We start from the raw sequence: 18,943 nt of genomic DNA on the forward strand, positions 1-18,943 counted from the left end.
TCTGCTCCCTTTCAAAAGTATGTGAAAAGGTATTTTACGACCAGTTGTATTGCCACATTTCACCATGCCTTAGTCCTTCCCAATCTGGCTTTCGGCGCAACGACTCAACCTCTGACCAACTAGATCGTCTAGTACAAGAGGTTGCCACCCTTCGTGATGCTCGACACCATATTGCTCTCTGTTTCTTTGACTTGGCAAAGGCCTTTGATACTGTCTGGCATCGTGGTCTCCTTGCCAAGCTACATATTGTCTTTGGTGTGTCTGGCCCTGCTCTGTCCTGGCTGGAGTCCTATCTGAGTAGCCGATCACAGTTTGTTTCTGCCCTCTCCATCAACTCTGATCCTCTACCAGTGTCTTCTGGAGTTCCCCAAGGCTCCATACTTGGACCTCTTTTGTTCGTAGCATACGTAAATGATTTACCCTCTATAGACCCAGGTGTCTCGTTATTTGCTGATGATACAACCCTACTGTCAGCATCCTCGTCCTCAGCGGCTCTTGTACCTCGAGTGTCGGCTCAGATATGCAGTGTCCTACGCTGGATGCAAACATGGCGACTTAGACCCAACCTGACTAAAACCGAAATAATGTTCCTTCCCCCAATCTCATCCATGTCACTTTTACACCATCCTTATTTCCCAGAACCCATAAAGGTTGTTTCCAACCATAAACACCTGGGAATAATGCTTGATGATCGTCTCTCTTGGTCTTTCCATAGTGATGCTCTTTGCAGCCGTTCAAGCTCTGCCCTAGGTGTTATACGTCCCCATCGGCATTTCCATCTTCCTTTCAAATGTAAAATTTTGTTTTACAAACTGTACATCCTGCCTCTTTTCATGTACGCTGCTGTTAGCTGGTGTGGCTTGTCCTCGGTTCTCGCTGAGCATCTCGAAATCCACCATAGAAAACTTCTTCGTATCCTGTTTAGTCTACCCCCTCTCTACTCTTCTGCTTCCCTGTTTGTCCTTGCAAATGCTTGCCCACTGTCGATTCACCGTCAAAAATTAATTTGCACTTTTGCTCACAAATTTAAACTAGCTCTACATCCTCCTCCTCTTAACGTACGTGTTCAGTTGTTCATTCAGTCATTCATTGTTCATTGTTATTAGTCGATGGAAGTGAAAGATATTGTTGAGAATAAATAGTTGTCCTCGTGCCGTGTGGGGTCGTTCGTTCCTGATACTTTAGAGAACCAGAGGGTTCCGAATCACAGATTGCTCCCAGACAAGATGCTCTGTTGCCCTCCCCTTGGCTAAAACGTCCTCCCTTGTACGCTCTCCACTCTGTTGCTTACTCTGCTTGGCTTGCGCTGCCCGCTACTACGCGCAATGCCAGTACCCTGGACGCATTTAAATCTGCTCACTAGATTCACCATCACCTGTCCCTCCCATGCTTCTCCGTCTTGACCATTACTTTTCTTCTTTTATTCACCATGGTTGGTTAACACCCACATCTCCCGTACTGGCTGATTTTCTTCTCATGCCATGAGGTGTTGTCTATAATACTTCAAAGTAATAATAATAATAATAATGTACATGTACATGTGCATACCATGGCATGGGCCATGGACATGCACAGTAATCAGTATTAGGAAATGTGCGATAAGACTTTCGAATAGAGGGGGCCCGGGGGGGGGGGGGTAAAGTCTATTCGAAATGCGTTACGTTTACAAAAAAAAAGTGCGAACTTATGCTACTATACTAGTACTTCGATGTAGAGAGAAGAAGAAGAAGAAAAAAACTTGATGAAAGAAAAGAAGAAGAAAAGAGTCTACAGCACGAGGTATTCCCAGGCGGTCACCCATCCAAGTACTAACCTCGCCCGACGTTGCTTGACTTCGGTGATCGGACGAGAACCGGTATTTTCAACGTGGTATGGCCGTAGACACCATTCTCCAGTCGGCGACTCCTCTTATAAGATTCGTCGTCACTGCATGTTCGCTCCTTCCTTGTCCATGGCCACTGCCACAAGCTTCTCACCTTTCAAACTGGATTCTAGTCAGTGCAGGATGAACCTTGAAAGCAATCATTCCCCATGGCATGATCGTGGCTGATGGACGTACTTACTGTAAAATGGGGTATTCACACCAGGGAGTAGTAACAAGACGGCAACGTCTGTAGGGCCTTCCCTATCAAAATAATAAATTCTACTACTACTACTACTACTACAATACATGGTCACAGTATTGTACTACTCCCTGATTCACACGGCAAAATCTCAGCCACTTTTCTCGTTCACAGGTAAAATACCATAGCAGTGAATACCCTATAACCTGAGCCTTCCAAGTTAGTTACAGTCGGAAGGTTGTAGGTTTGCGTTTCGGAGCTACAGGTGTCATAACTTGCTACATGTTGTCCTTCAAAGTTTCTTTTATCCAGTATACCGGTAGTATGTACTGTAAATATACAAATTTTCGGCAGCTATTTAATTTCGGCTATATTCGGCACCGACCCAAAACGCCTAAATAATTAAAACGCCGATGAAATTTTTCACAGCATCTGTCGCACTAGTGTCTATACCATGCCCTCTACCCCACGCCGAAAATAAATCACCGCCGAAATGTCAAAAATCGTGAAGTGCCGAAATTTTGTATATTTACAGTATACGGAGGAAATAGAAATGTAGTCACCAGCTAGCTCAAGTGGCCACAACCTAGGGCACCAGTAAGACTGGCAGGGCACTAGCCGTCACAAGGAAAAGGACCTCCAAAACATCTCTGGCAACGTTCTAAAATCGGCAGAATTTGATTGCCAGGTTTTCTGGAAGGGTTCATGCATGCTTTGTTACGGATACAGAAAAGGAGATGAAATGTTTGCATGGAAACTTTTCTACATCCTTTTCCATAATATTATCTAGTGTGTATTGGTAAACCAGCATGCCACCGCACTCTTCCGGCACATCCAATAATAGGTTTCAGTACAGAAGGTTTCTGATTGAAAAAAAAAAGCAGGGCCATCAGGCAACCGATCTAATTCCACGGCTCTGTTAGGAGTGGTACATAATCATTGTAGAGATAGAGAGACAGAGACAGGGGGATGGGGGGAGTGAGAAAACAGACACGTGAAGAAAGGACGAAGCGAAGAGGAACAGAGCGGAAACATTCAGAGCAACAGATGAAACAACAAGAAACGGTCAATAATTTGAATCTACTCAAGGCGATATGGTACACAGTACAGCGTCGCTCAAGCAAGCTGACAGGAGGGGCAGGGAGAAAAGACAAGAGGAGAAAACAGCTGTTTGGCTTTTTCATGGTGGGCTTGACTATAATATTTTGCTGTTAGGGGGCGAGCCTCCTTATGTATGGCAAGTTAGAAATACATATCTATTGAGGGTGACAAATACCATGGACAAATCAGAGAGAATAGAATATTGCAATGACAAGAACAACTATGGTGAGATCTACAAGTTTACAGCTAGCAAGCGACAGATCCCTTTGCTGAGTAAGAAAAGTATGCCCTAAAGGAACGGAGAAAGTGCTACCGACACAACACTGACTACATTCAAAGTGTGTATGTATGTGTGTGCATGTTGGCAACCTGGGCTGCTATTTCATGAACACGACTATCGAGTATGATTAGATATATACAGTCATAGGCACTAGCGCCAAAAGGAGGTACACGTGCACATTTGTATGCATTCATGTTGCCGCTAGGCCAAGGGAAACAGCACTAGTCCGTTTATCACATTGACATGCCAGCGGCCTCATCTCTTGCGAAATATGCTTTTGTTCGTTCGCTTCTTGAAGCCTGTTGGTTGACTTGACAAGTCCTGCTCTTTCTTGAGCACGAGATTAGCAGGTGGTGAACAGACCCTGTTCACATACATGAACATACCAGTAGAGACAATGTGTAAGGCAAAACATGTTTTGTTCCGAATAGAGCGCATCTCAGACAAGGCTTGCTGTATATTTCAACATAGGGCCAGCGATTCAACAATCTGCTAAAACCGCACTTGTCGGCGATTCCCAAATTTTCCTTGCAGAATAACACTTTTTCTCAATTTCTTACAACTAAGAAAGATAATTGGTAGCGTTGGAAAAATCACGAAAGTTTGTTTTCCAAGGAAATCCGGGCACCGAAGGCACGTTTCCATAGATCGCTGGCTATTTAACGTTTTCGAGCCGTTAGAGGTTTGGACTGCACAAACATGCAACTGGCAAGAGTGTTGACGGTGCCACAGGAAAGGATGAGAGAGAGAGAGAGAGAGAGAGAACCGTTAGGTACTTACGGAAGTGGCTCCCGCGTGAAGGGATACTTTGTTAGCGAGTTCTTCTCCATTGTCTGCATGAGCACACCCTGAAGAAAGGTTTAAAAAATACGTAAAGGCAAAAAAATTAATACCATTGTAATGATACTGCAGTACTCCCCAATGAAATACAGAATTGCCGTTGGGCACAGCACTGGGAATCTCGGCGCATACATGTCGGACGAGCACGGGGCTGCAGTATGTAGTATTATGACACTAAATCCGTATTACACTAGCTGCTGCTGGTGCATAATGAAGTATACACAAGCACTTAATTCCGACTCGGGCAATACTTCATTTCAGGTATGCCGAGTGGCAGAAATGACAGACTCGATTCCTGAATTGTTGGCACACTATTCCCAAAATAAAGCTGACAGGATCGCTTTTCTAAATGCAGGCGGTCATAGAACACCAGAACAAGAGGCACCGATACTTACTTCGCTCCTCAGCAAGTCACACGCTTTCCTCAAGTTTGCCAGGGGCAGTTGATGCGATCGGCACAGGAGCATGGCTGCATCCAATGTCGTCGCGCAAACGTTCCTGCAACAAGAAGCCGTGAGAAGTTGGGATATGCCAGTAAGTCAACGTGCGGCATAAAACTCAATTCACACAGCCTGAAACCTACAGTTGCGCTCGGTGAAATCCGGCCCGAAGTGCAAAGCCGGCGCCGCGAAGCCAGCTCCCATTACATCACTGGCGATTTGTGGGTATGAACTCAAATGTACGCACCTCGTGTAAAAGTTCGGAGTGCACGTGTTGCATGCTAAAAACAGTTCAAAATTTCTTTCATTCACTTCATGAAGTACAGCTCAAGATCAAGAAGAGATAGAGAAGAAGGACATTGCCACTCCCAATGTGTGGGCTCTTCTCAAGAAGAGAATAATTCCACATCGCTGCGAGAATGCTGACCAGCTGGTGCAGGCACTGCACCTGGAGTGGGACTCGTTGGCTCCTGACACGGTTTCCCCATACGTGGAGTCAATGCCACGTCGTGTTGAAGCCCTAATCGAAGCAGACGGTGGCCACACAAAATATGGAAGCCCTGCTGCTCTGTGTATGAAATAAACTGCTTCGAAACGATCTCCGTCTTCTTTACTTGTGCTGAACTGAAATGAATGTTACACTTGTCTTTGTTTGGCGCGGTTTTTTACACTTTGGTGTAGCATGCATGCGTATGAGTACAGCACAATCATGCACAGTTCATACGGCACACGCGCACACCAGCACTTGTACAACTTTGAGGGCGTCAAGGGCCGCATCAGTACTGGGCGCCAGTTATGCACTTCGGACCGGATTTCACCGAGCGCAACTGTAGAGTGTTATAGCATACATGGTAGAGTCAGCCAAACTGCATACTAACAGTTAGCCTTTAGACTAGGGCTGAAACGGTTACACATTTGTGCTTAACGGTTAGCTGTTAGCATAACGGTCGGTTAACCGGTTAAAACCTATAAGACTGCAACATGGAAACTTCATTGTTTTTGACGCCATTTTCATGCCTTGTCTGAAGAATTTTCATGGTTCTGTACGAAATACTCGAAAATAGGTAACATCCGCTGGGTAGCTAAAAAGTGGAGTGCACAATTTTCACCTTACACCTGAGGTCATAACTTTGGTGTCCTTCACTTGATTTTCACAATCTTGGGCTCCTTGGAAAGCTCCTGGTGAGAGCAAAGCGATGATGCTAGGTTCCATCAAGCAACCTCCACATATCAGGCGCAGGAACACAGCAAAATCGTTTCCAAACCCGATATGCAATCAAATCCGTCCCATCAACGCCATTTCACTTTCTTCCATCGCAGAACGCACAAATATTTTGAGACGATTGAACTTCAGGCCGCTTTGTCACTAGCAGGGAGTCGTCAAATACAGTAGGTATTTGACGACTCCCTGGTCACTAGTTTGTGCTCAGTCGCTCCAATTGGCCAAAGGCACGTAAAAAAGGATTTGTTTCACAAAAGGTGGTGATGAGTATCGATCGAAAATTTGAATTTGCAGAGATAAAAATTCGGCATGCGATATCTCTGGAGTCAAACATCGCAGATCTTCGGCGATTGTTGCAATGCAGAGCTCAGAGTTTCCGCTACCACGTAGAGCCTTCGATTGTTGAATTTGAACAAGAAATGACGGAGTTATGAAGGTTCCTATTTTTCGAAAAAATGTTCGAAAAAATCGCTGCATAACCGTCGATCAAACGGTTATCCGTTTGTTTGGCCCTAACGGTTACATAACCGGTTATTCGCAATAACCGTTTCAGCCCTACTTTAGACTCAACATGTCAATCCGCAAGGGCACATGTGCGCGACAAGTTGCAGCAGTTGAAGGATACCTCTTGTCGAGCTGGAAAATAACACCTACACCACCTGAGCTACTAACATTATGCAGCAATGCAACATCAATTCACAATAATATTATTTCGAAGTATTACCGTAACTAACTAATGATTTGCGTGTGCAAATTTCTGTATGAATATGACGTCAATTCTGGGTAATAGATATCCTTAGCTAAAAAAAACGTAAACGCAAACCTTTCCGGATCGTACAAGCTGACTTTTCCCTTAGCACAATGGGCGTTACAGTTCAGACGAAGTAGTCGTGACAACCATGGCGATATGAATATTCGTGGAAACAAGTGCGGGAAATTCAAAATTTTGAACCAGGGATTAGTTTGCTGTCATTCTGAAGGAATACCTTGGCGAGATCTTTCACTCTGGAATGGCAAAGGCATGGCGAAAATGAGTTTTCGCTGTTCTCAGGTCCTTGGAAAACCTTCCTAAAAGCAGCACCGAAGACTGTAAAGGCTGATTCACAATACAACTTTCTGCGACGCGCGATTTGCGACAGTTGCGACAAGAAACTGCCTGTCGCGAGCTGTCGCAAGCTGTCACAATGCACCTGTCGCGGAAGTTGAAGAAAGTTCAACTTTTGCGACATGCGACATACACAAATGGAGTACAGTTTCGACCCTGGGTGCACATGCAGTGCACGTGCATAGTACTACTTGTGCATGAGGATGTCGCAAATATGAAGAATATTGTGAACCGTGTGTCGCTGTCGCAGCTCGTCGCATGTGTCGCATGTCGCGTCGCAGAAAGTTGTATTGTGAATCGGCCTTAAGGTGGCTGGGGCGGTACAACTTTTTAGGGGTCATTTTGATCACATTTTGACTGCATTTTTGAGTTTATCGGCAAGGTGGAGATGAAATTTGAAAATGTTTTCTGGTGAATCTCTGGGGAAGAGCCTTCTCTAGCTTCCTATAGTTTTATTTTTACCTTTGGACAAAATTTGAAAAAGTTTTACGAAAGGTCCGTGAAAAAATAACACGAACCTTTCATGAAACGTTTTCAAATTTTGTCCAAAAGTAAAAATAAAACTATAGGAAGCTAGAGAAGGCTATTCTCCAGAGATTCACCAGAAAACATTTTCAAATTTCATCTCTGCCTTGCCGATAAACTCAAAAATGCAGTCAAAAATTTCCCAAAAAAGTTGTACCGCCCCAGCCACCTTAAGGGTTCTCCAGCTCCAGCACGTCTGGGAGAGGGCGATGAATTTCTTCCTCAGGAGTGCCGCGGAACCGGTCCTTTGTTTCCCAGATGGGAAAGAGGGTGAAAGGCACGAAGCAGAGGACGCAGATATTGTCAACTGAAAAGCAAAACTTGCAAAAAAAAGCTATAATTTTATTATGTTACCAGAGGAAGCAATCTCGAATCTGATCTCGATCTGATCTCGATCTGCACATGCTTTTTATCTCCCGCCAGTTACAAAACAATGCGAGTTTTTGCATTTTTTGCAGAATTTCCATCACGAACGTCGGCCCGTTATTTTGAGCTCTGTAACGTTTTTCCGTTACCAGATAACGTATTTTGTCACGGCTGGGAGTGAGTACCGTAAACGTTAGCGTTATCATACTTTTGCTAAGGATATCTAAGAATATTTAATTCCCATTTGCAAATTTCTATATGAATAATAATGCTATGAGTGTCATAGTATACCGTTACAATTACCTCCGTATTAGCGTCTATGAACTACGAGGACACTGTCGCAGAACAACGGATCTTTTTTTCTTCTCTCCCCCCCCCCCCCCGAGATTTAACTCATTTGTGCAATCCAACCCCTTCCTTTTCTATTTGTTCTCTTCTCTTTCTCTTCTTCTGGATGGCAATCTGGCTGAGCTGTCCCTTTGTTCTGTTTTGTTTTATACTACCTATGTCCAGCATAAACGAATGTGTGGGCTGAGCAAGTGTCGAAGACACTTGCTTGGCTGACTCGGCCGCGGGAATGCAAATAATAATAAAAATATCAATGTGCACACCAATAAGATAGAGGTCGGCCAGTTGGCATTTGCAGCATTTCAAATGTTCAATGCATGTACACAACTTCACATACCGACAGTTTCCATTCAAGCTGGAAGAGACGCGTACTCCACCGCAGCGGTGCGTGACTTCACTGGCCAGTGACAGGACTGCAGCGGAGTTGTAGATGTTGTCTCCCTTGCCGTACTCGACGGTCTTGCTCAGTGCGGAAATAGTCTCGCCAAGTGTGTGCAGTGGTTTGAGAAGCTGTACCAAGAAACCATGGAGAGATGCAGGAAACACTTGCCGGTAGTACACTAAGCATGTTGCCATATTGCCTCGACTTTACTCTCTACAATAGCTTTGAACTAAATCCTATATAAATGTATATAGAAGTCCATAAAAAGGGGATACATGTACAGTCAGAAAATGCAACAACTGACTATAATCTAGTTCAGAGGCGGGCAGTTACTCTTAATTCGTATCCACGTGTCCCTTTCCTTTTTTACATTTTCAAATACTGGCTCAACATCCCTAGACATGTAGCTCAGCACCGAAAAATACAGACTTGAGGGCGGCCTTTAGCCTACGAGAGAGGGCTTATGCACAGATTCAGCCAAGACCCTAGAATGTACGGTAACGACCGAGCCAGTACGTGGCCAATTATAGATAGAGATTCACAGTAACATGGCGAAGGTTTGGGTTTGGAGCATCAGGGTTATTTGTTCAGAAACGCATGCAGCAAGCTTCAGGAAAGGAACACAATCATAATAATTCCTTTCGAAGATGGAAGAGCCCCTTACCCGATCGATCTCCACCATTTTCTCCTCAGGGTTCTCTGGGAGGCGAGACTTATCAAGCACACATGACCTGTAACCAAAAGAAAATAGGACAAAAACAAAGGCTGCTATCAAGGCTACCATCACAGGTACTAGGCATATTCATTTCTTTTGGGAAGCCACAACGTTCCACCATGTACCAGTACTGTGCAGGTGAACTTTCATGTCCACAAAGAAGACACAATAACGTTCCACTGTACTGGTAGTAATAGAATGAACAGAGGAGGTTTCTTACGACAGCAAAGTCATAAATCAAAATTTGAGTACCGGTCTAATCGGTAACACGCTCTGCTCCGTGGTAGTGAGCACTCTCCGCACACTGGGTGCATCCTCCGGAGTACCATTCTTCTCAAAATCCATATCAACAACTTACTACCTGGAGTGCAAATGTGGTGATAAATATGTCGGAGAGACGTACCGCAGCCTCGCTACCAGGACAAAAGAACACAACGACGACGCACGCAACACAGTGAGCGGCACCGCGCTGGGTGAGCATTTCGCGGCCAAGCATGCATCTGACCCATTGCCATTGGGAGCAACGGCTTTCTCAGGTATCCGGGTTCTCGGTTCTGAGCGTGACCGCCCCAGGAGGAGGATCCGGGAGGCGATCAATATCAGGGAGCGATCCCCGGAAATTAACAATAACAGTGGCTGGGATCTGCTATAACACCACCTTACTGCGAGTGGCGCGGGGCTCTAGACACCTCACTGGTGGTGTGAGACTGGAACTGGGCTGTTATCACTGCTGTAGCGCAGTATCTACTTTCCTCGCCGTTTGTGCTTGTGTTGTCATGTATATGTAGTAATGCACACCCGCCATGACGTGCTTTGCACTTCTCTACGCGCGCTGTCACTATGTACCGCGCTTTGCTTGCTTGCCTCCTTCTTTTATACTGCTGTTCTTTCCATGTCCACTTCATTCCTGATGATGGTCATAAAGACCGAAACGTTGTAACGATACCAATGGATTTGTGTGAAATGCAGTGCTCTCTTGAGTGTAGGCAGGTTGCCTGCAAACAATTCAAACAACTTACTAGTACCCACAAATGGACTCAAACACAGGGCACACACACACACACTAACATCTTTACTCTATGTCACTATGCTTCCGCTTACCGGAATATTTTGTAGTACTCTCTCAGTTTGTCAACAGAGGTGATGTTGCAGCTGACTTGGAAAGTACGACGTCCTTCGGATGATGCCATGGCCTCTTTCGGAAGCGGGCACAGATCTATGGGAAAAGGAGCAGGTGAGAGAGAATTCATTGTGGCCACAGCACTACCACAACTTGCCTTGTGCAGGTTTTTCCCCGTATGTCACCGTACTGTGCATATAAATTCCCTGTGCCATCACATTATAGCATAGGCCTAAAGTCATCCCGGTTATCCAAACCCTTCTGGGCAAGCATTTTCGATGGTGTATTCTGATGATCCAAACCACCCTCACATCCACACTGCCTCCACTTCAATCTGTTCTCATATTGCTAGAATGTGGAGTAAGTGTATGTGTAACGTACTTTCAGGGGACACAAACAGCTGTACTTTATAGACAATTGTGAAGAACATCCCGCAAGTGATCGTCACAATACATGCTTACATGCTGCTTACGTAGCTCTGTTTTTCACACAGTACTGGGTAATCATTATGTACTTACTTGCAGAGAAGACGCATGGTGTGATGCGCACGGAGCCTGTCTGCAGGCTTAGTGGCAGCTTCTCGTAGCGGCAGTCATCGATGAAGATGGTGACATCCAACTTATACCTGCTGCCAGTGATTTCGACAATAGCCTTGTCCCAGCCTAGAATAGAAATTTAGCAAGAACCCGGGCCACACAGAAACAGACACCGTCATTAATAAGAAAGTTCTGCAAGTTCTAATGTAGATCGTGTTCTTATCTGGTGCGGTCAGTAAAGTAAAGAGCGTCTGGACCGGGTTCCACAACAAATTACTTGAAGTACATACACATGTACATGGATTTCCTTCAAGGCTCTGGTGGTGGCGACCGTGACAACTTCCGTACACATCCGATATGCTGCAATGGTTGATCCGTGTCAGATAACTTTACGCCAAGCAAGGCATGACTCGATTGCAAATGATATTATCTAGTTTAGATTGTACCACAGAATGCATTAGGCGATACGGAGTACATTGTACATCTACTGTGAAGGGCATCTACATGGGCATCTACATGGGCATCGGTTCAGGACAGCAGGAGTTCGACAAGCCAGCATTTAATAAGGGCAGCTGCAGCAACCCCCAGCAGATGTGCAGAAGGGCCTGCAGGAAGTGCTATAATAAGATGTGGTGCTTCCTAGGTGCAAGTCTCTTGTGAGTCCATGATCAGAGCAGTGGTGCACAAACAAGCAGATCTACGCTAGTGATGGTGGTGTAGGCACGCCGCCCCTTACTCTCATCATTCTCGGCCATTTTCTTTGTCCAGCGGCGGATGTAGATGGTGACATTCTCCAACTGTGACACGGCCGGAACAGCATCCTCCAGCATCGACATCTCCGCATCCTATAAGAAAAGAAAGAAAGAAGCACACCGACATGCACATGAAATAACTTGCCAGGTAAGGCAGCTTTATGACTGGCAGATGTTGTACCTGACAGCTAACATAACAATAGACAAGCGCTCAATGTGCAAGTGCATAGCTGATACATTGTATTGTATTTATTCAACATTGCCTGACTCGTCAAACGACTGCCAATGACAAATCAATACAATCATGACAGAGGCAAATCAGTGCCTCCTTTGTATGTTTATCGATGTCTTTAATACTCTTTATATGCTATGTACTAGTAGTACGTACACGTCAGCAAAGCAACGCAGAAAATTCCGACAGGAGCAAGAAAATGAAAAGATGTGATCCGATGCCATGTTCTGTGCACCAGCAACTCAAGATCCTGCATATTGGACAGAAGTGTATGCCCCTACAGTCCATTTCAAAACTATAGACGCGGCGTACCTAGGCAAAAACCGTTATGCCAGCATCTATACCACATAACATCTGTGATCACTTTGTGCATAAATTTTTCCAAATTGGGCGTCTGTTATCCAATCGTTTAGAAACTAGATGAGAGTAATTGTGGAGCGGACCGGAGCAATATTCCGAAAACTATTCTCAAAAAGTTCCAGCCAAATTTGAAATATTTCAAAAACACTGCACGTCTATAGTTTTGAAATGGACTGTAGATTCCGGAAATTTAGACAGAGGATGAGCCGGATGGATTTCTTGTATGCTGCATGGTACATCTCTCTTGTAAAAGAACTTTGGCTACACATACATATAGGTCTGGTGGAAATATCAGGCAAACTTTCGCCATTCTAAAAGAACCAATTCACCTACACATCTGCGTTCACTATTCTAGTACATATGCTATATGTCTTGTGTTGTGTCAACTGTACCCGATTAAGACCATTACAAAGACAACAATGGCATAACACTGCTGCGTTACGAACAGTGGGGAGGGCGATGACGATTCACCACTGAACACCACAACTGTGCCATGTATACATGTAACTAACTGTGCCATGTACATTTTTTATACATGTACTACCGTAAAGGTCCGTAAATAAGTACGTATTTACTTTCGATTTTAGTGACCACACCCGTACTAACTTTCGGGCGGGTACTGACTTTCGGACCTGACTTGTGTGTAGTGGAGAAGTCATTTTCATGTCAATGTACATGCTACGTGCTGCATGTGCGCACCGTACCGGTACTTATTTCGGGCAGTATGTTTATCGGGCTTGACTTGACTTCAACAGACAGGGCCAAAAGATTGAAGGGGGTATTTCTTTCGGGCAGGTACTTATTTACGGACTTTTACGGTACTTACCACCGTGGGGTCAACAATGACTTCGTAGTCGGCAACTATTCCGCAGTCGGCCAGCTGCAGCAGCCATCGGTTGCTCATCAGCTCAGTGTCAGAGTGATGCTCTGGGAGCGGATTCAGCTCACCGCCCAATGCAGACTCCAGCTTGGCCAGGAATCCCGACATGAAGGAGGACAGAACTTGGGAGAAGACAGCGTCGCGCCGCTGTATAAGCTGCAAGTCTGCGGGAAGAAAGCGTAGACAGAAGGCCACAAAGGTTGAAGCATACGTATACTATTACAACACAGTCATTCATTGCCCGTACTGAATTTACTGTAACCCCATACTCAGTCGGATCCCTTAACAAGTGAAGATTCTGCAACTTGCGCTCCAATAGGATAAGAAAAACCCACCGGATAAACAAATGGGTTGCTGAAAGTTCATCACAGTACAAGTGAAACTGAATGAGAAGCGTGCCTGGCAAACCAGCCACCCAAGAACACTGAGTGCATGCTCAGAAGTACGTGTTGATGCCAGCGTATGCACTGGCCCGCATTCAATAATTATGAGAATGCACAACTTACCATCATCTTGAGCGATGGTGCACATCAGACGATTAAAGATTTCTTAGAAAAGCAGCAAAAAAAAGACAACCGAATGGGAAAGTAAATAATTAGAATAGAAGAAATCACATGGAAACGAGTTATGAACATTGGCGTCCAGTTTTGTACAATTCGTTTTCGCAAAGCATCCCCTTTCTTTATCCCTGATATTGCTGACCCACTCAAGTTGGATGGTGTGTTGCTTTGCTTCTTCGAATTGTAGTTAGACCGCATTGTCATGTTATTAACTGGTCTCGTCATCTTCTTGTAACGGTCGGCATTCTTTGTTGCCGTGGGACTTAGCTTGTGCACATTTTCGCTGTGCTGACCATCCTCTCGTTGGTTCTACCATAACCATGAATCTTCCAAGCTGGAAGGCTGTTGGTTTGCTCAGTGGAGATGTGTTAGAGCTAGGTCTTAGGTTGTTGAATGTCTCAGTAGCCTGTCAGTTTTTGTGCCCTGTTTTCGCACTTTCTGGCTGCTTATTATCTTGTTACAGTGGATAGTTGGTTCATAACTCGTTTCTAAATGGAAAAGTGTCATTCATTTCTTTTTCCTCTTTTTCATCTCACTGATAATTACCATGCAATCACAGCAATCTTGCAGTACGCCCAGCATATCACATCATAGACAGCAACTAATCATCATAAAGCACTCCCAATCATTCGAGGCAGCTGTGATGCACAGGTAGAGACTTACCTGAGTGTAATGTATTGAGGTTCTCGAACAATTCCCAAACACACTTGTCAAAGGGTGCTTCATTCGCTTGGATGAGCGCCGCGAGACGCTCGTTCTCCTTCACCATGACATTGGCTGAGCTTATGCTACTTGTCAGAGCTGCAGAGGACGCAGCAAGTCGTGAGAGTGTATGAGCAAAACGGCAAAAATACAGAGTTCTAAGCTTGTACTAAACGGAGGACAGTGCTACTCACTGAAATCCGATTGCGTGAGTCGAGTTAGCACCCTGTACCCATGCACAGCCCCCCCCCCCCCCCCCCCGTGTTCACAGGTCTGGGGGCAGCACAGTGCAAGCCTTTACACTGACTTGCATGATCAGATTTCCGTCAGTAGCACTGCACATGTATACGTCGGCACATTCACACAGGTCACAGGTCAACAGTGCCATTGAAAGCTATGAAACTACATTGTACTTCATACTAGTTCATAGTCACAACGAACTGTGCCTGTTCTGCTCGATGGCATATCGGTGGGAATATCATGAACTTGCCAGTCAAGAACCACACGCATTCATATCACAAGCCTATCTCGTTCGTCAGAATGGCAGCACCACTTCACGAGTGGCAATGGCAATGAACGGCAGTAGCTATCAGAAAGTGTCTGTACCTTTATGTGCCGCCGAGATGTTCGGTTCCAGGTACTGACTGATGGAGGTCCTGCGCTCCTTATCACCCGCTACAATACAACACAACGCGTACAAGAGTACGAGTACAGTAAAGTCAAGAGGCTGTCGTTGTTTCTGCTGATGATGCAGTACTAAGGCTTTCCATTCACGACTTGCTCAAACTTTATGCACACAAGCGGATCAGCAGTAACGCACGTTGCAAAGAAACACACGCCATCACATTTACATGTAGAGGCACATGGGAAATATTCTTTGCGGGTTCAGATGGTTCACAGCAATGGCCTACCTCCTGCACTGATTAGCAGCCCATCGGTCACAAGGAAAGCATTCACGACGGCCTTGTTGACGCAGCTGCCCAGGTATTTCGTCACCTGGTCATTTCACAGGAACAAACAGAAAACAGAGCACAGTGGTCGCATGATTCAGAGTCAACTTTGTGAATAACGACATCGGGCATAGCAACACCTCGCGACTAACAACAGGAAACTGGGGAAAGACGATTCAATTGGCTGTTAAACTGCCCAACAGTCGACACGTCCTGTGCTCGTGGATGTGCGAGCACATAGTCCTGTAGGACACTCCTTACCTGAGAGCAGAACGCCATGGCACGCGACTGAGGTGTCATTGGACTGTTGAGGTTGATGGTGGCAAAGTCCTCGGTGTCATCGCCGCCTTCGTCCTCGCTGACACCACTCACAACGCTTGCTAGACTCACACAGCTCGATGACAAATTGATGAACGGACTCTGCCATGGCAACAACGACAACACAAATTCAGTACTCACACGGGTACAGCTTCAGATGAAATCAAGGAATAGAGAACAGAATGCAGCGCAACAGTACTACTGTATTACTTCATTGCCGTGGCCGCAATGCATTCTAATACTTGCTTATCAGAGAGTAGAAACAAGTGGTGTGGTCAAGAGTTAAGGTGGCCGTGCTAGCTGTAGGCTGCCAGGCAAACACAGACTGCCGCAAAAGAATTGCTCCGTCAGCTTATCAACGGGCACGGCAATTCTTGCTTTGGAAGGGAAATGGCTAAGCAACACATTCTCTGGCACAGAAAAGCTCCAACAGACACAACACACACAAAAGACAGGCAAACAGACAGACAGACAGACAGACAGACAGACAGATACACACACACACATTTATATTGATACAGGAACCAGCTACAATTCTGGCCAGATAAATTAGACCTCAAGATACAAAGTAGCGCCGTACTCAAGTGAGCAGAGCGGTGTATGTGGTGCTAGGGCCGCGAAGTCATCGGTGCTAATTAGGGGTCAAAGGGGTGTTCCGGGTACCCGCCCGTTAATCTCTGGTACCGTTAGTAAAAGGGTACCCGTTTGGATTTCGATGATCCAGTCAGTACGGAACAACACCGCTGGGATCGCGCATTCCCGGCGGGAATCAATTATTTACAACTCCACCCTGCCGGCCTGGATGTCTGCATGCATTGTTGTTGCATTTTCGCACCTAGTAGGTCTGCCTCTGCAACTATCAGACACAAATAAATTCGCGAATCACAATGTGATATCAAAATGCATCCGGAGACCAGATCCAAATGTAAATTAAAATCATTATTTATGTAAAAAACGCGCAAAAATTAAACATGGCTGCTAAAGGGTACCCGTTTACCCGCCCGGTAAGAAAATTACCCGTTCGTTAGTTAAAGGTACACCCGTTTGACCCCTAGTGCTAATATATACATGACGGCGGATTTCTCTGGCCAGGACTTTACAATAACTAATTGTATAGAAGAGCACTTCCCAACACACACACACATGCGCACACACATGCACACACACACACACACACACACACACACACACACGCACACACACACACGGCATACATCTATCACTAGAAGTCTCAGCAGTCCGGCTTTGTTCGGCCAAGGCCTAAAACTGCGTGTAAGCCACAACTCACCGGTCCGTAAGATGGGTTAGAGGACAGTGATGTCCGTGCATGATAATCATCACCGGATGCTCTGTAAAGATGTGCAAAACGTTTGTACAGAAAAAAAGAGTTGGTACAACATGTACCACAACTCCTCCCCCCCCCCCCCCCCCCCAACACACACCCAGGCACAAACACACCGATCGACGAAAACTTCGAAAAGGCAATGCCATAGAGAATTCTCCACTCACGATTGGTAAATATTAATTGAAGTCGAAAATCTGGCTCAGCCCGAACTTCTTCTGAAGTACATTTCTAACTACAAAAAACAATATGCACATTCGTACATTTGTAAGCAGAGTTTGTAGAGAGAATCCTGTACAGTGCAGAGGTCCCTACTGATATAAAAATCTGAGTGTTTGTTGTATTGAATTAGGGCATAGGTGCATCGAGCAAAGAGAGAACTCACCGATGAATGACATCAGCTGCTTGACACACGCGAGCACATAGACGCTGGCAGTTGGTCAGCATAGCCCGAACACCCAGAATGCTGTCCAGTGTTGTCATTTGTGACTGCAGAATACACGTGAACACAACACACGGCACAAACGGGGTAGTACAGATGTTGTGCAACATGTAGAAGTGGGCGGCTCACCCTCCTTAATTGGTACTTGGTACAACAAGCGATGGCTTACACAGAGGTAGAAGTACTGTATCTCTTAGCCTGTCACCAGGAAACCCTATATATAGGGTTTGACATAACGCTACACATAAAGACCCTATATATAGGGTTAGGACCCCTAAAGAAAGGGTTTGATCAGTCCTCACAACTGGGCACACAATACACACAGTTTCACTTGGTTTTTTTTGATATTTTCACTGGATTGCCATTGATGTTAGCAGGAGCGCTCCTACGACGTGCGCGAGTGTCGCCGCATTTGCTGCTTCCGACCCACGTGTGGATCAGCTGATGCAGAAACGGCAATGGCGGGAGCGGCAGCTGCGACAGCCGCTGTTGATGCTTCGCCTTCTTCTTCAGGAGCATCCGACGCTGCTGGAACATCGACATCATCATCCTGAGTCGACACCAGGTCGCCAGGAACATTCTCATCGCCCGAGTTCGTCTCCACTAACTCAAGTTGCTCTTCCTCCATCGTGAAAAATCAAACCCTAGATATAGGGTCTAGAAAATGTTACGACAGCGCTGCACTAAAACTAACCGTACTCGAAGAAAACAGCAACAAAATGATCACGGTCTTCAGCAAGAGAACCGTACGTACATTCTACGTATGTAGGCCCAGGCGTCTAGTTGCCATAGCAGCCAAGCGGGCTCTCAAGAGAGCTCAAGATAGAACGCGCGGCTGAAAACCCTATAATATAGGGTTTGACAGGCTAAGAGATAGCAGGAAATTTTCGGACGGAATTTATTTTCGTACGATTTCGTACACGGCCTCTTTTGTACTAAAATTAATTCCGTACTAAAATTTGTTCATGTGAAATTATGTACACTATACATGGGTACTGCTTGCGAACACATGCATTTAGCATGCAGCACTGTACGAAAATAAAATCCGGACGAAAGGTCGAAATTCGGCTTTGTCCGAAAATATTTCCGTCTGAAAATTTCCTGCTATACAGTATATACCGAAATCTTGTGTATAATCGAAAATTCGCTGTTTTCTGTCCTTTCACAAGTGCATTTTTGTTCGATTATAAGACCATGGTCTTATATGCGAGAGACAAACATCGCATCGACATGTACATGTGTAAGTAGTAAGTACGCATATTATTGGTAATTGCCAGTAAAATGTAACCATGATGAACCTCGTGTGGTTTTGTGATTTTCATTCACTTATAAGTGCATGTTCTTATAAACGAGAGTGCTCTT

The 18,943-nt window shown here is 45.3% G+C and overlaps 1 protein-coding gene and 1 non-coding gene across 2 annotated transcripts in view; both read right to left on the reverse strand.

Moving 5' to 3' along the window:
* Positions 1-1,764: 1,764 nt before the first annotated feature.
* LOC135807614 (5S ribosomal RNA) lies at positions 1,765-1,883 on the reverse strand. The gene has a single exon (XR_010551887.1). It is a non-coding gene; the product is annotated as a 5S ribosomal RNA (ribosomal RNA).
* A 1,021-nt stretch (positions 1,884-2,904) lies between these two features.
* LOC135808203 (phosphatidylinositol 3,4,5-trisphosphate-dependent Rac exchanger 1 protein-like) overlaps positions 2,905-18,943 on the reverse strand; it is a 43,354-nt gene continuing 27,315 nt past the window's right edge. Inside the window, exons 25-40 of the mRNA XM_065321362.1 lie at positions 17,525-17,628; positions 17,086-17,146; positions 15,741-15,899; positions 15,441-15,525; positions 15,136-15,204; positions 14,491-14,628; positions 13,774-13,815; positions 13,214-13,431; positions 11,780-11,888; positions 11,026-11,169; positions 10,489-10,603; positions 9,337-9,403; positions 8,628-8,800; positions 4,680-4,782; positions 4,225-4,292; positions 2,905-3,808 (exon numbers count right to left, since the gene is read on the reverse strand). Of these exons, the coding sequence (XP_065177434.1) occupies positions 3,700-3,808; positions 4,225-4,292; positions 4,680-4,782; positions 8,628-8,800; positions 9,337-9,403; positions 10,489-10,603; positions 11,026-11,169; positions 11,780-11,888; positions 13,214-13,431; positions 13,774-13,815; positions 14,491-14,628; positions 15,136-15,204; positions 15,441-15,525; positions 15,741-15,899; positions 17,086-17,146; positions 17,525-17,628 (1,764 nt within the window). The 3' untranslated portion in view covers positions 2,905-3,699. The remainder of the gene's footprint in view (positions 3,809-4,224; positions 4,293-4,679; positions 4,783-8,627; positions 8,801-9,336; positions 9,404-10,488; positions 10,604-11,025; positions 11,170-11,779; positions 11,889-13,213; positions 13,432-13,773; positions 13,816-14,490; positions 14,629-15,135; positions 15,205-15,440; positions 15,526-15,740; positions 15,900-17,085; positions 17,147-17,524; positions 17,629-18,943) is intronic.

This window comes from Sycon ciliatum, chromosome 1 (assembly GCF_964019385.1).
Source record: "Sycon ciliatum chromosome 1, ocSycCili1.1, whole genome shotgun sequence".
NCBI classification, from domain to species: Eukaryota; Metazoa; Porifera; class Calcarea; order Leucosolenida; family Sycettidae; genus Sycon; species Sycon ciliatum.